The sequence below is a fragment of the Halichoerus grypus genome, chromosome 7 (genome assembly GCF_964656455.1).
Source record: "Halichoerus grypus chromosome 7, mHalGry1.hap1.1, whole genome shotgun sequence".
NCBI classification, from domain to species: Eukaryota; Metazoa; Chordata; class Mammalia; order Carnivora; family Phocidae; genus Halichoerus; species Halichoerus grypus.
The window spans coordinates 151,029,159-151,044,618 of NC_135718.1; the positions used below are offsets into that span (position 1 = coordinate 151,029,159).

A 15,460-nucleotide genomic window follows, 5' to 3' on the forward strand; every position below is an offset into this window, starting at 1 on the left:
GTGATCTACTGGGACTCACGTGAAAAGAAGGAGATGCTGTTAGTAATGACAGTGGGGCGGTGGCTGGGCAAACCAGAATGGGGAGTCTCCTTAGCAGAGGAAGAAAGGGATGCTCAATTAGCACAGAGGAGGTGCACCAAACTCAGACTTCAGGAGTGAGGAGAGTAGGCTTATTTTACCTAAAGTTTGAAGTAACAATGGAAAAGAAGTAGAACATTTCCAGCCGAAGATAAGACACAGCAGCTCAGAATTTAAAAACAAAACAAACCAAAATGAACCAAGATTTCAGATTTACTTTTATGGCAGTCACACTTCCGACCTGAGAATAGGAAGAGGAGAAAAAAAAAGCATAATTTATGCAAATATCTATGCAAATGTTTTACTCTCTAAATGTATGCGATTGTTCTGCAAAATTTATACTCCTGCTGACAGTACTTAGAGCTCCTCCTGTCCCCGTTCCTCAATAGCACTTGATATTAGCTGATTTTCTTGGCCAATCAAGTATGTGATCTAGTAGTTATTTTAATTTTCGTTAAAATTATGTCTAATTTTTAGACATAAGTTTATGTCTATTTGTAGACATAATTTTTTGAAAATATTTTTATGAAACTACTTTTCCAGTTCACCATTATAATAAAAATCAATTTGTCATCCAATATATTAATATTTCAGAAATCAAATAGTATTAATTAGCTAAGTGCCCTTTTAAATCTCAAACATCCTTTGGTTCGGATGACAAATTATGTGGTTATTCTAGAAAGGAGAGAACAAGGAATTGACCCATGGAGTTCACAATGTGGACATCATTCCAGCTTACTGAGAGAAATAAATGCTAAGTCATTTTGTTAGGAGGTAGGGATATCAATACTAATTAATTCTTATTACTGATAGAAAAATATAGATTTGTATATGTTTCTTAAAATGTAATATGTAATCACTAATAGAACCGATTGGTTTCCAGATGTAGGACAGTCTATTAAGGCATTATGACATATTGGCGAGAGAAAGAACGAGGCAGTAGAAAATGTGGCTTCTGGCTGACCTGTTTGTGGATGTAATGCTCCACCAAGAAGAAATTAGGAGGACACACTACAGCGAGTTGGCCCAGGGGCACCATCATGAAAATGTCAAGCGGCCAGGTCAATTTGAATAAAAAGAAACATGGCCATCCTTCTGACAAATTCTAATTGTATTTCAAGCAGTTTTTGTTTCATGAATGTAAATGCTATGCTGTTAGGTGCCTGAAAGTTTTACGGTCACTACATCCTTTAAGCAGACTGCGTCTACGTTTTATCATCATGCATGCTCTCACTCAAACCACATACTACAATGTGCTTATTGCACAGAGCTCACATAAAAAGGAAATTTAGGAATTATGTTGGAGGCTTGATGACATCAGGTGTATTGACTACTTGATAGAAGTTCAAGGACTAGCAATCACTAGAGAATACACCATCCACCATTTTCCAAGGAAAGGTGACACCAAATATATAAAATGTCTAACAGTAATACTGAGAGTCTGACATTTGGGGATATTCAGTCAATCTGCATACTTGCAACAAAAATTGAACACAGTGTAAATTGAGTTTCAGGTTCCCAAAGTGCTCTCTACTCAAGAAAACATGTGTAGGAGACTCCAAAATATGCTTAAAATATATGTATATATATATATATTTTTTTACATATGTATACACTGCAAAACAATTACTGTACGTACAATAATGAGCACTCCAAAAGTTATTTTGTACCTTTTGTGATCCTACCCACCTGTCCCACCCATCCCCCAACCAGGTAACTATTGATGTGCTTTCTTTCTTTCTTTTTTTTTTTTTTTTTTTGGTCCCTATAGATAAGTTTGCATTTTCTAAAATTTTTCTGTAACTGGAACTTAGAGTATACTTTGTATCTGGCTTCTTTCACTTGGCATGATTATATTTCACTTAGTGATTCACCCATGTTGGCATGTGCATTAATGTTTTACTGCTGAGTAGTATTCTCTTGTATCAATATAACACAGTTTGTTTATCCATTCACCTGTTGATTGGCATTTGGGATGTTTCCAGTTTTTGGCTATTACAGATAAAGTTGCAACAAACATTCGTGTACAAGTCTTTGTATGGACTAATCTTGTCATTTCTTTTTAGTAAATGCCTAGAAGTAGAAGAGCTGAATTATGTGGTAGGTGAAGTTAAACTTGTTAAGAAATTGCCACTGGTTTCTAAAGTGCTTGTAATATTGTCTTAGTCCATTCAGGCTGCTATGACAAAAGACTGTAAACCAGCTGGCTTATGAACAACAGAAATTTATCTCTCATGGTTCTGGAGGTTAGAAGGTGCAAGGTCATCATGCCAGCAGATTCGGTGCCAGGAGGTCCCAGTTCCTGGTTTGTAGATGGCTGTCTTTGTGCCGTGTCTTCACGTGGTGGAAGGAGGAGGATGCTCTCTGCACCCTTTTTTATAATGGCATTAATCCCACTCAGGAATGCTCCATTCTCATGATCAAATCACTTTCCAAAGCCTCCACCACCTGATACCATCACATGGAGGGTTAGGTTTCAACGTATGAATTTTAGGGGGACACAGACATTCAATCTACAGCAACCATTTTAGGTACATATATACCAGCAATGTGTAAGAGTTCCGGTTCCTCCGCATCCTTACCAGCATTTGGTACAGGGAGTCAGGTTTCTCCCGAGAAACAGAACCAATTGGATATCTATGTGGGTAGCTAGAATGAGGTTTCTTATAAAGAACTGGCTCATGATGATGGTGGAGGCTGTAAAGTCCTACAGTGTGCTGTCTGCAAGCTGGAGAACCCAGAGGGCTAGTGGTGTGACTTCCAGTCAGAGTCTGAAGGTCTGAGAACCAGGAGCATGGATGGTGCGAGCCCCAGGCGAAGGGCAAAGATTGATGTCTCAGCCCGGGCAGTCAGGCACAGACAGCCAATTCAACCTTCCTCTGCTTTACTCAGTGCACCAATTCAAATGCTAACCTCTTCTAGAAACACCCTCACAACACACTCAGAAGTAATGTTTTACCAACTATCTGGGTATCCGATAGCTCGGTCAAGTTGACACATAAAATTAACCAACCCAGCGAGTCTTTTTAATTTTACCCATTTTAAAGTATGTGTAGAAGTACCTCATTGTGGTTCTAATTTGATTTCCCTAAAGGCTAATGACGTTGAGCATCTTTTCATGTACCTCTTGGCCATCTGTATGTCTTCTTTAGAAAAATGTCCATTCAGATCTTCTGTCCATTTTTTAATTGGATTTTTTTTTTTTTTTTTGTAATGGAGTTGAATGAGTTCTTTTATATTTTGGATATTAGCACCTTATCAGATAGATAATCTGCAAATATTTTCTCCATTCAGTAGTTGCTTTTACATTTTTCTGATGGTTTCCTTTGTTGCACGGAAGCTTTTTAGTTTAATGTAGTCCCATTTGTTTTTGCTTTCGTTGCTTTTGATTTTGGTGCCAGAATAAGAAAATCATCACCAAGACTTATGTCAAGAAGCTCACTGCCTATGTTTTCTTCTGAGGGTCTTGTGGTATTCAGGTCTTTAATCTATTTTGAGTTAGTCTGTCTATGGTGTAAGATAGTGGTTTGTTTCACTTTTTGCATGTGAATATTCAGTTTTCCCAACACCATTTAGTGAAGAGACTGTCCTTTCCCCATTGTAGATTCTTGGCTCCTTTGTTATAAATTATGTGACCATATATGTGTAGGTTTATTTCTGATTTTATTTATTTGACCCCTCTCTCTTTTTTATTGGTGAGAGTCTTTTCAGTTCTGTTTATCTTTTCGAAGACCAGCTCTTCTTTTCATTGATCTTCTTCCTATTTTCTTTCTCATCCCTATTTCATTTATTTCTGCTCTAGCCTTTATTACTTCCTTCCTTCCACTAACTTTGGGCATCACTTGTGCTTCCTTTTCTAGTTCTTTGAGGTGGAAAGTTATTTATTTGCTTTTTTTTTTTGGAGGTAGGTATTTACTTCTATGCACTTCCCTCTTAGAACTGCTTTTGCTGCATCCCACAAATTTTGGTATGTCATATTTCCATTTTAATTTATTGCAAGGTATCTTAAAATTTTTTTTTTAATTTTTTATTGTTATGTTAATCCCCATACATTACATCATTAGTTTCAGATGTAGTGTTCCATGATTCATTGTTTGTGCATAACACCCAGTGCTCCATGCAGAATGTGCCCTCCTCAATACCCATCACCAGGCTAACCCATCCTCCCACCCCCCTCCCCTCTAGAACCCTCAGTTTGTTTTTCAGAGTCCATAGTCTCTCATGGTTCCTCTCCCCCTCCGATTTCCCCCCCTTCATTCTTCCCCTCCTGCTATCTTCTTCTTTTTTTTTTTTCTTAACATATATTGCATGTATCTTAAAATTTTTGATTTCTTCTTTCACCCATTAATTATTCAGTAGCATGTTGTTTAATCTCCACATATTTGAGAATTTTCCAGTTTTCTTTGCATAATTTCTAGTTTCATACCTTTGTGGTCAGAAAAGATATTGATATGAATTCAATTCTCTTTAATTCATTAAGACTTGCTTTGTGGCCTAACCTATGACCTATTCTGGAAAATGTTCCATGTGTACCTAGGAAGAATGTATGTTCTCTTGTTTTTGGATGGAATGTTCTGTGTATATATCTTTTAAGTCCATTTGGTCTAGTGGGTCATTTAAGGCTGATGTCTCCTTATCATTTTCTGTCTGGATGATCTATGTGTTGATGTAAATGGGGTATTAGGGACCCCTACTATTATTGTCTTGCTGTCAGTTTCTCCCTTTAGGTCTATTCATATTTGCTTTATATATTTACGTGCTCCTATGTTAGGTGCATAAATACTTACAAATGTTATATCCTCTTGTCAGGTTGACCCCTTTATCATTATGTAATTGGATGTACATAACTTTAGATGCAAGGACATACACAGACTGAAGGGGAAGGGATGGAAAAAGATATTCCATACAAATGGAAACCAAAAGAAAGCTGAAGTAGCTATACTTATATGAGACAAAATAGAATTTGAAACAAAGGATAATATATATTCAAGTATAATATATTTTATTCTGCTTTGCTTTATTTATTTTCTTGGGAATGTAACCCCTTCCCTCTGCATGGCTGTTTGAGGGAGAAGCTGATCATTAGTATTTCCCTTAGAATGAAATTGAGCTGGAACAGGTCAACAGTGTTAGGTTGAAGTCATCTGTAATTAACCTAACCCTTCACCTCCTTCACCATCAGTGCCTTTTAGAGCTTGCTCATATTTGAGGTGGGACAGGGTTGGGCTGTAGTTTCAGTATTTTTTTGTCTACTTTTATATTAAAACTCTAGAATCCAACTATTATGAAATATGGGGTATCTTACAATGTGTCTCTGATTTCCAGTCCCTCCTCAGTGCCACTTTCTCAGCAAAATTCTGGAGGGGATGGGAATTGTTGGGCAAAACTATTTGGTTTTGCATTGGAGGCTTCTGAATTCCATCCTGTCTTGCCAATTTCATCTAAACTTGTCCTTCTTCTCAAAGTCTGTGTCTTCTGGTCTGAACCCCAGACCAGCTTCCTGCCCCAAGTCTTGAGCTATTTAGCTCTTTGCTCAACTACAAAGGGCACATGTTTCACTGGAATTCAGTCCATCAAGGGTTTTTTGCAAACACCATTCAATGCATGTCCCATAGAAGAGTATGATTCTTATTTTGTTTTTGTTGTTGTTATTATGGAATGGGAGGACTTTTGTATCTTTCTGCATCATATCAAGAGAAGAAGTCTCAAAAGTTAGTATCTTCTTGATAAAAATATACTAGTTATCTGGTGATCTAAGGCTGAAAGACAGAGAAAAGACACTGGCCCAGGTTCAACAGGAGATACGTCCTTGAGTAAGATACCAATCTAGAATTCCTAAAGACATAGACATGAGACCAAGCAACAGCTGTAAATGGCCAGAGGGGATTGAACATTCCTATAGAGAAGGAAAAAGGAAGAAAGAGAACACAAAGTTGGGTTTTCAGCAGCTCTTGGCAACTTCATATTCTTTCTTCTTTCTTCCTTCTCTGTGCGATGAATAGATGATAGATGTGTGATTTTGCACCTGTAGCAATTACATATGTCAGGAAGTAATATGGTTCAACCTTATGAAATGAATAAATTAATTTGGGAAACTTCATTTTTATTTTCAATGTTTCTTTGGTCCCAAACAGCTGCCTGGTTCACCACATACTACCTTTATGTAGATAAAGGTATTCAACTACTCAATTTTGAGCAAGTATATAAGGAGAATGATGAACAGGATAGTTCCGTGAATGATTTGGGAGCCCAGGAGTTGGCCAAGGACACTTCTCAGTGGGAAAACCTTTACACAATCTTACTGCCCTTAGGTCTCAGAGGCCATGTCCTCAGCTTCCCCCAACGCTCCCTGAAACAGCTGGGTTCAAATGTAAACTGCTTGGCTCCTGGGCCCAAATATTTATTCCCATCACCTCTCCCTGACACCCCACACATATACAAGGCCCCTATTATTCTTCTAACAGGGAGTGGAGGCCTCTACTAGAGAACAGTCCTGTATTACATGTAGTTCAATCATAATATAATTATACTCATTATGTTATATAGTATACAATACACATAATAATTTATATAATCAATATAATTATATAATACAATTATATATAGTAGAATTATATGTAATATAATTATATAACTGTAATTCTATAATGTGCGTTGCTACCATTTATCACGTTCCTATTGTGTCAGCACATTCTTCCTATTCCCTATCCCCCTACCACATTTCACCTAATAATGCTAACTTGCTCTTCAAGTCTGCCTCAGCCGGGCTGTCAGTTCCTTTGGAAAGCCTTTCTCACACTCTCCTTGCCTGGGTTAGAGTCCCCTGCTGCTCTCCCAGTTCCCCGTATTTCCTCTCTTGCAACACTTATCGTACTATATAGGAATTGCCTATTTAATTGTTGATCTCCCCAACAGGAACATGAGCTCCATGAACAGAGAGGGATCAGTTGCTTTGTTGCTGTGGATAGTGCCCGTTTGCAGAAGAGCGCCGGGCACGCAGTACGCATTCAATAAATATTTGCTGAATAAATAATTAATTAATGCGAGGCATTTTGTATTATATAATAGGAAAAAAATTATCATCATAATACATAGACCAATGTTTCTCCAATCCGCTCGCTCATACTTCCTTTCTTAGCGGTGGCTATAAACTGAGCAGGGAAACTTACTTGCAACTGGCTCTTTGTTGGAGGAACGCCTTCTTGTTCACACGAGATTGCAGCCTAGAAGGACATGGCTCAGCGCTCCCTCTGGATCTGCTTCCTGTGCCTACAAACCTGTGAGTTCTGGCTCTTGTTGATGCCCTCCTAGTTTTCTATTAAGTTTTAGAAATTGCCCGTAAGGAAGACATTGAAATGCCTTCTCCATCTATTTTAACAAGTACACCCTGGGTTTCAGAAAGTATCCAACTGTCTGGGGAGAGACTTAAGATCCAAACCTAACTGTTTTTCAGCTTTTGAGTTTATGTTTCTGAATTTTATTTGTGCCCACTCTGCAAACCCTTCTGCTCAGGAGAGTCAGCACTTGGTAGGCCCACCGAGAAAGCACAGCAAAAGAATGTATCATCTAAAACCTTGAATAACTTAAAAGCATTTCTTTTTGGCTTTAGATGCTGGTGTATAGTTTTTGACAGAGATGTGCCTTTCCAAATTATATTTCATTACTGTATCAGGTTAGAGTAATGCATACCTATAATTATCATTGTAAGATCTTCATCTCTATAAGCCCCCTTTATTTTCAAAGCACATTCAGAATTATTATTCTGCTTCTATCCTTCAAAAACTCTCCAAAGTAAATGAGGAAGAGATTGTTATCTCCATTTTACAATAAGTTAGGTCTCAAAAAAGAAATGGAGAACTTGAAACTACTTTTTTTACTTACAGCTGAACAGTAAACTATAAGGACACATGGATACTGGTTGTTGTTAGTACAAAGAAAACTATGTAACATCAACACAGCTCTGGGGTGTTTTGTCTTTGCAGTCTCTCATTACATCCAAACAATTACCTTCTGTATATAAAAATTGACTATGCTTGGCATTTCTTTTTTTTTAAGATTTTATTTATTTACTTGTTGTTTTTTTAAGATTTTATTTATTCATTTGACAGAGAGAGAGAGAGAGAGCACAAGCAGGGGGAGCAGGAGGGAGAGGGAGAGGGAGAAGTAGACTCCCCACTGAGCAGGGAGCCCGATGTGGGGCTCGATCCCAGGGCCCCAAGATCATGACCTGAGCCAAAAGCAGACACTTAACTGACTGAGCCACCCAGGCACCCCTATGCTTGGCATTTCTAAATCTACTTATAGTCTCTCCTACCCACTCTGAAAAACCACTGGCAAATTCCTGCTATGTGTTAGAACACAGAGAATCTAGTGGGTTGAGATTTCCTAAAAAGGTAGAATCAATACACCTTGGTCTCTCTGGTTCCCTTGACCACTTAAAGATGTGGCTCCTTTAATTTGAACTTCATGGAGATTGCAACGACTAGGCAGGACAACTTTTGGGATCCTGTGCTAACCCCCCTGACATGGTAGACAGAAAATGCAAGTAGATGGGGAAGAGAGTTGGATAGAAGCTAAGTGAAAATCTAAGGATGTCCCCAATCTTCCAGAGAAGGGCTGGAGGGTGACATTTGATGTCACTTAATTTGCAAAGCATTCTACAATTTTTATGCCTATATTCTTATGGGATTCACACTAAAGCCATTGAAGTAAGCAAAAATAGATATTATTAATCCCATTACACACAGAAAAAGGATAAACTAAGACTCAAGTTAAACAATTCACCTGAAATTTCACAACCTGATATTTGTAAGGTTGCAAAACGATGTTGGTTCCTCTAATCCTAAGGATGGAGCTCTTTCTGCTCTACTCTTCTTGGCTTCCTCTCATTGGGTTTTCAGTTTCTTGAGGCTCTTTAAAGTGTTAGTGCATGCAGATTTAATGTGATCCTTATTAAAATACCAACAGCATTTTTTTCACAGAACTAAAACAAACAACCCTAAAATTTGTATGGAACCACAAAAGACCCCGAATAGCCAAAGCAATCCTGAAAAAAATAAAATAAAATAAAACTGGAGGCATCACAATCCCAGATGTCAAGATATACTACAAAGCTGTCATCATCAAAACAGTATGACACTGGCACAAAAATAGACACATAGATCAATAGAACAGAATAGAGAGCCCAGAAATAAACCCATGATTATATGGTCAATTAATCTTCAACAAAGGAGGCAAGAATATGCAATGGGAAAAAGACAATCTCTTCAACAAATGATGTTGGGAAAACTGGACAGCTACATGCAAAACAATGAAACAGGACCATTTTCTTACACCATACACAAAAATAAACTCAAAATGGATTAAAGACCTAAATATGAGACTTGAAACCATAAAAATCCTGGAAGAGAGCACAGCCAGTTAATTTCTCTATAACACTGGTCCTGGCAACCTTTTTCTAGATATGTCTCCTGAGGCACAGGCAACAAAAACAAAAATAAACTATTGGGACTACATCAAAATAAAAGGCTTCTGCACAGTGAAGGAAACAATCATAAAATTAAATGACAACCTACTGAATGGGAGAAGTTGGTGATAAGAAAGTTGGGGCGCCTGGGTGGCTGAGTCGGTTAAATGGCCAAATGACATGTCCAATAGAATTCCTTTGAAATCACTGAAATAAGAGAAGTCTGAGTACACAAACTCATGACTCGTCCACGTTGGAAAAGTTTTCTCAAAGAACCAAGACTCACAGTCATGTGCTCCAAATTCCGCTTTCCCATCCTAACTTGTGACTATGATTCTGATTCCCTACCTCTGCAAGGGTCTAGCCACGCACCCTCTAGGGTGGAAGACGGAAGAATCCACCACTTTTGCTCCATGCCCATTGTCTTCTATATGTTCTTTCTCACACTCTTTTAATTCTTCCTTTTCTGTACACTTTTCTTGCTTCAGTTTCTTTAACCATTCACCTGGCTCCCATTTCCTATCCCCCAGCAATAATAGTAATAACTAACCATTTATGGAGCAATCATGACATGTTTGGCATTTCTCTAAGTAGTCATATTTATTATTCACCTTAATCCTCACAATATTGTATGAGATGAACACTATCAATACCCCAGTTTTACAGATGAAACACAGGAAACTAGAGGTCGTTTAGCCGAAAAGTGGAGGAAATAGGATTTGAACTCCAATGTTGTTAAACTTAACCACTGAAAAAGGCTGCCTTTGCCTTTGATGCCCTTGATGCTGAAATGGAATCATTCAGGCAGGGAATGGGGCTGGTGGGCAGGTCTTTGCCAACCATAGAAGTTTAAGCAGGGCACTGAAGCAGAATATCCAAGGAAATGAGCATATCCAGACATGGTTCAAGTATCAGTCATATCAATATGATGTGAGTGGATTTAAATTAGTTTTTTTTCAAAATAAACAAAGGTCCAATATCAACAAGGTCTTGATGTCCTGTTGAATGTATAGCACAGTAGAAGGATTTCAGAAGTCAATACTGAGAAGTCCAAGAGGTGAGTGGGCCCACCTGGATATCTGTCCACAGATAAGTAGGTCCTGACCATTGTCCTGGGGGTTAGGCACAGGATTTCATGGCTGGAGGGGTCCTGGTGAGATCCAATTTGCTATCAGTCCAAAGTCCTTGTAGAGAGGGGCCTTTGAGATAAAGATAAAGCCTCTGTTCTAGAAAGAGGTTTGAGCAGAATATTACTGCAGACATTCAGAAAGGTCTAAAAAGCAGAAGCCCACTTATAGAAATGGAAAAATATGTTATGTATGGGGGAAACTGGATATCAAGACATCAGCTCAAAAATCCTGGTTCCAAATAGAGGCTGGGAAAGAGCATCAGTGTGCTAACACAAGACTTGTAGGAGGCAGTAGAGACCCACCTCGGCAGCCTGATGCGCTGAAGCAGGCCTGGAGATCAGCATGGTGACTGACCAAGCAACCAGCATGCCTTCACAAGAGCTCCAAGTTTCAGTGGTAGACATAGGCTAGTCAAGTGTTTCCTGAATCAAATCTTTCTTGTCTTGAACCTTAGAGAGGAATGAACCTGCAAGTTTGGGATTACTAGGCTCACCTGTGTGGAAGCTGGAAAAGAAAGAGGTATGAGCAATCAGTTGGGAGACTGATGTTGGTGGCACTATGTACCCATATTTTCTTTGTTATACTCAATTTTTGATTATACACCAATAGAGGGAAGTAGTGGCTGGCCAGGATCCCATCTCGGTTTTGAGAATTTGTGTGTGCACTTGTTTTTGTTTTGAAAAAACGGATTCAAGTCAACCCAGATCTCAAAAAAGGTGGTAAGAAAGTTGGGGCTTCTGGGTGGTTGAGTCTGTTAAATGACCAACTGTTGATTTCAGCTCAGGTCATGATCTCAGGGTCCTGGGATTGAGCCCCACATTGTGCTCTGCACTCGTCGGGGAATCTGCTTCAGGATTCTCTCTCTCCCTCTGCCCCTCCGCCCCCAATAAATAAATAAATCTTTAGGGAAAAAAAGAAAGTAAAAAAATCTAGTAGACATTAGTATACTATTGTGTGGGGGTGGTAGGTTCCTTTACTTAAACCCTTGTGACCAAGGACTTTCCACCCTCATGGAGAATGACACAAAACTGGTTACTCAACCCTTTGCTTCCTCTTTGTCCTTTACTCGCCTTCACTCAGTGTAACGCACTGTAACCCATCCTCTCCTGACGGGTGCAGGGTGCAGTCATCTCCAGCTGCCCTTCTGTGCCTGTTGTATTTAGGGTCCCCCGACTTATTGATCTAGGAGACAGTGGGTGGAAGGAGAGGAGGGGATGGTTAGCTAGTGCCCTCAAAGCACAAGAAACGCTTACTCGAAGGATCCTAAAGAAGCTGGGAGAGGGGGATGGTTCTGGTGGCTGTTAGCAGCAACATGCTCTTCCTCATCTCTGCTCTCGGTTTCAGCTCCCTGCTCAGGACTCCAGTGCTCCTACTTTCCTTTTTCCCTCCAGAGTTCACTGGGGTATTATTTTCATCTCTCTAACCACGGGTCTTTGTTTTATATAGCACACACATACAAGTGCCTAGTATATGCCAGACACCGTTCTAAGAAATTTACAAATATTAACTCCTTTAACTCTCATAACACGTCTATGAGGTAAGCGCCACTATTAGCTTCATTTTAAAACTGATAAAACGGAGCACAGAGAGGTTGCTAACTTTCCCAAGGTCTCAAGCTCACGCAGTCAGGTTCTTCTTCACTAAGTGAACACCCAAGTACACACCCTAGGGTTCCAGCCTTTTCTTGCCTTTGCTTCTCCTCTAGTGTTGTCTTTCTCACCCCTCCCTTCTGTGGTCTGGTATATGGAAGTCAGGAAATCACAGTCACTGAGAGATGTTGTAAGAGTGGGTCACCTCGGGGCACCTGGGTGGCTCAGTCGTTAAGCATCTGCCTTCAGCTCAGGTCATGATCCCAGGGTTCTGGGATCGAGCCCCGCATCAGGCTACCTGCTTAGTGGGAAGCCTGCTTCTCCCTCTCCCACTCCCCTGCTTGTGTTCCCTCTCTCGCTGTGTCTCTCTCTGTCAAATAAATAAATAAAATCTTTAAAAAAAAAAAAGAGTGGGTCACCTCTTCCTCACTGGCCTCCCAAGGTTGCTCAGCAACCCTTTCATCCCCTTAATCAATGTCTTGTTGGCCCTCTAGAATGTTCCTTATGGTAGCATTTCCTCAAAATTTTTATATTTATCAAAATAATAACAGCAACTACCATTTATATGTGCCAGGCATTGTGCTAACTGCACAGCCTCATAATTGTATTTAATAATTATCCACATTTGAGAGGTGAAGAACCTGAGGATCAGAGAATTTCAGTAATTTTCTCAAAATAGCATAGCTAGGTTCAAATATACCTGGATTCAACACCTGTGCTCCTCATCTTTACACTTCCTACCTAGACCCACCCTCACCTCTTCACTCTTAGCAGAGAGCCTCACCTTCTACATTACTAAAGAGATGCAGGTCATCAAGCATGACTATCTTCTATTTAATCCTCTCTACTCCAAAATGTCCACTGTGTATTAAGCACCTCTAGGTGCCCCCAAACAATTCTATGGGATGGGTATTATTACATGCCATCTTGTAGTAAAGTAAGATAAGGACCTCAGTAAATATCAGGGGTTGAACTTGAGCACAGACCACCTGACTCAAACCTGTGTTCCCTCACCTCACCAAGCAGCCTTTCTTCTATCCCCATCCCCAACAATACCTCAAAATACTCTGTCCTTTCACTCATCATCTCCTTTTCCCCTTCCACTTCAGACGAGGTATGACCCTCTTCTGATTGAAAATCTCTGCCTTCCACTTCCTGCCTCCATCCTTTGTTCCATGACAAACATTAGTGGTCTGTGTCCCTGTACTGTCCTGGGTCTGGGGATTTTAAGTTACAGTCCCTGGACTCAAATCATTCACAGGGCTCAGAAACAGACACACGGGTTCATGACTACTACATAACATAGCAAGTACCATGAAGGAAAAACAGAGCTCCAGAGAGCCCATGAGTAGGAGCACCTAACCTAGAGCAGGGCTGATCAGGGAAATTTCTACATGGTCTTCTTACCTACCACCTACCCCAACTAACCTCTTCTCTCTCTCTCTCTCAGGTAAAATTGGTATACAACAGTATGTAAGTTTCAGGTGTACAACACTATAATTTGACATCTGTATACTCTACAAAATGATCACCACCAAAAGTCTAGTTACTGTCAATCACCATATGGTTGACCTTCACCCATTTTGCCCACCCACCCTCCAACCCGTCCTGGTAACCATCAATCTGTTCTCTGTACCTGTGAGTTTGTTTCTGTAGTATTTTTTTTTTTTTTTTGGATTCTGCATTTGAGTGAAATCATATGGTATTTGTCTTTCTCTGACTTATTTCGCTCAGCATAATACCCTCAAGGTCCATCTGTTGCAAATGGCAAGATTTAATTCTTCTTTATGGATGAGTAGTATTCCATTATATATATATATATATATATTCCATAATATGTAATATATTATATATATTATTTATATATATTCCATTGTGTGTGTGTGTATACCACACCTGCCTTATCCATTCATCTATTGATGAACAATTAGATTATTTTCCTATCTTGGCTATTGTAAATAATGCTGCAATGAACATAAGGGTGTATATATCTTTTTGAATTAGTGTTTTCATATTCTTCAGCTAAGTACCCACAAGTGGAATAGCTGGATCATAGGGTAGTTCTAGTCTTAATTTTTTGAGGAATCTCCATACTGTTTTCCATACTGACTGCACCAATTTACATTCCCACCAGCAGTGTATGAGGGTTCCGTTTTCTCCATTTCTTCTTCAACACATGTTATTTTTTGTCTTTTTGATAATAGTCATTCTAACAGGTATAAGATGATATCTTATTGTGGTTTTGATGTGCTTTCCCCTGATGATTAGTGATGTTGAACGTCTTTTCATGTGCTTGTGGCCATCTATATGTCTTCTTTGGAAAAGTGTCTATTCAGATCCTCTGACCATTTTTTAGTCAGGTCATTAGTTTTTTCATTGTTGAGTTGTATGAGTTCTTTGTATATACTGGATATTAACTCTTTATCGGATATATGATTTGTAAATACCTTCTCCTGTTCAGTGGGTTCCCTTTTGTTTTGATGACGGTTTCCTTCACTGTGCAGAAGCTTTTTAATTTGATGTTGTCCCAGTTGTTTATTTTTCCTTTTGTTTCCTTTGTTTTTAGTGCTAGATCTACAAATGCATCACTCAGATTGATGGAACTTGCTGCCTACGATTTCTTCTAGGAGTTTTATGGTTTCAGGTCTTACATTCAAGTCTTCAACCCATTTTGAGTTCATCTTTGTTTACAGTATGAAATAGCAGTCTAGTTTTATTCTTTTGCATGTGGCTGTCCAGTTTTCCCAGCACCATTTATTGAAGAGACTGTCCTTTCCCCCTTAGATGTCCTTGGTCTCTCTCATAAATATGCAGGAAATCTCTTCTGTTTTAAGACAAAATCAAGTAAATTAGTTTTACTGGCCTCTCTAGCTACCATTCTATTTCATCCCCTTTCTTTCACTGTCAAGATTTTCCACTTACTTAGCACATATTCTATTCTCAATCCTCTAGACTCTGGCCTCCATTCGAATCATCTTACTTGCACCACATTCTCAAGGGCCATCAATAACCTCCTAATGGACAAACCTAGAGTCCATTTTCAGTCTTTATTCCACTTGAACACTCTGAATCACTGAACATCCATGACAACCCCCTTCTTGAGACCATTTCTTCTCTTGGATTCCATGATATTGTCCACTACTGGTGCCTCTCTTGCCACTTGTTCTATTTAGTTTCTTTTGATAGTGCCTCCCTGT

The 15,460-nt window shown here is 39.2% G+C and overlaps 1 protein-coding gene across 3 annotated transcripts in view; it reads left to right on the forward strand.

Moving 5' to 3' along the window:
• Positions 1–15,460, forward strand: part of CD84 (CD84 molecule) — a 39,623-nt gene that overhangs the window by 2,698 nt on the left and 21,465 nt on the right. The window contains exon 1 of one of the 3 annotated variants that reach the window (XM_036084732.2): positions 7,223–7,357. The exons of 1 other annotated variant lie outside the window; for it this stretch is intronic. In XM_036084732.2, coding sequence (XP_035940625.1) covers positions 7,312–7,357 — 46 coding nt within the window. In that variant the 5' untranslated portion in view covers positions 7,223–7,311. Of the gene's footprint in view, positions 1–7,222; positions 7,358–15,460 lie in introns of those variants that run through there. One more of the 3 variants, XM_078078455.1, reaches the window with a different exon arrangement.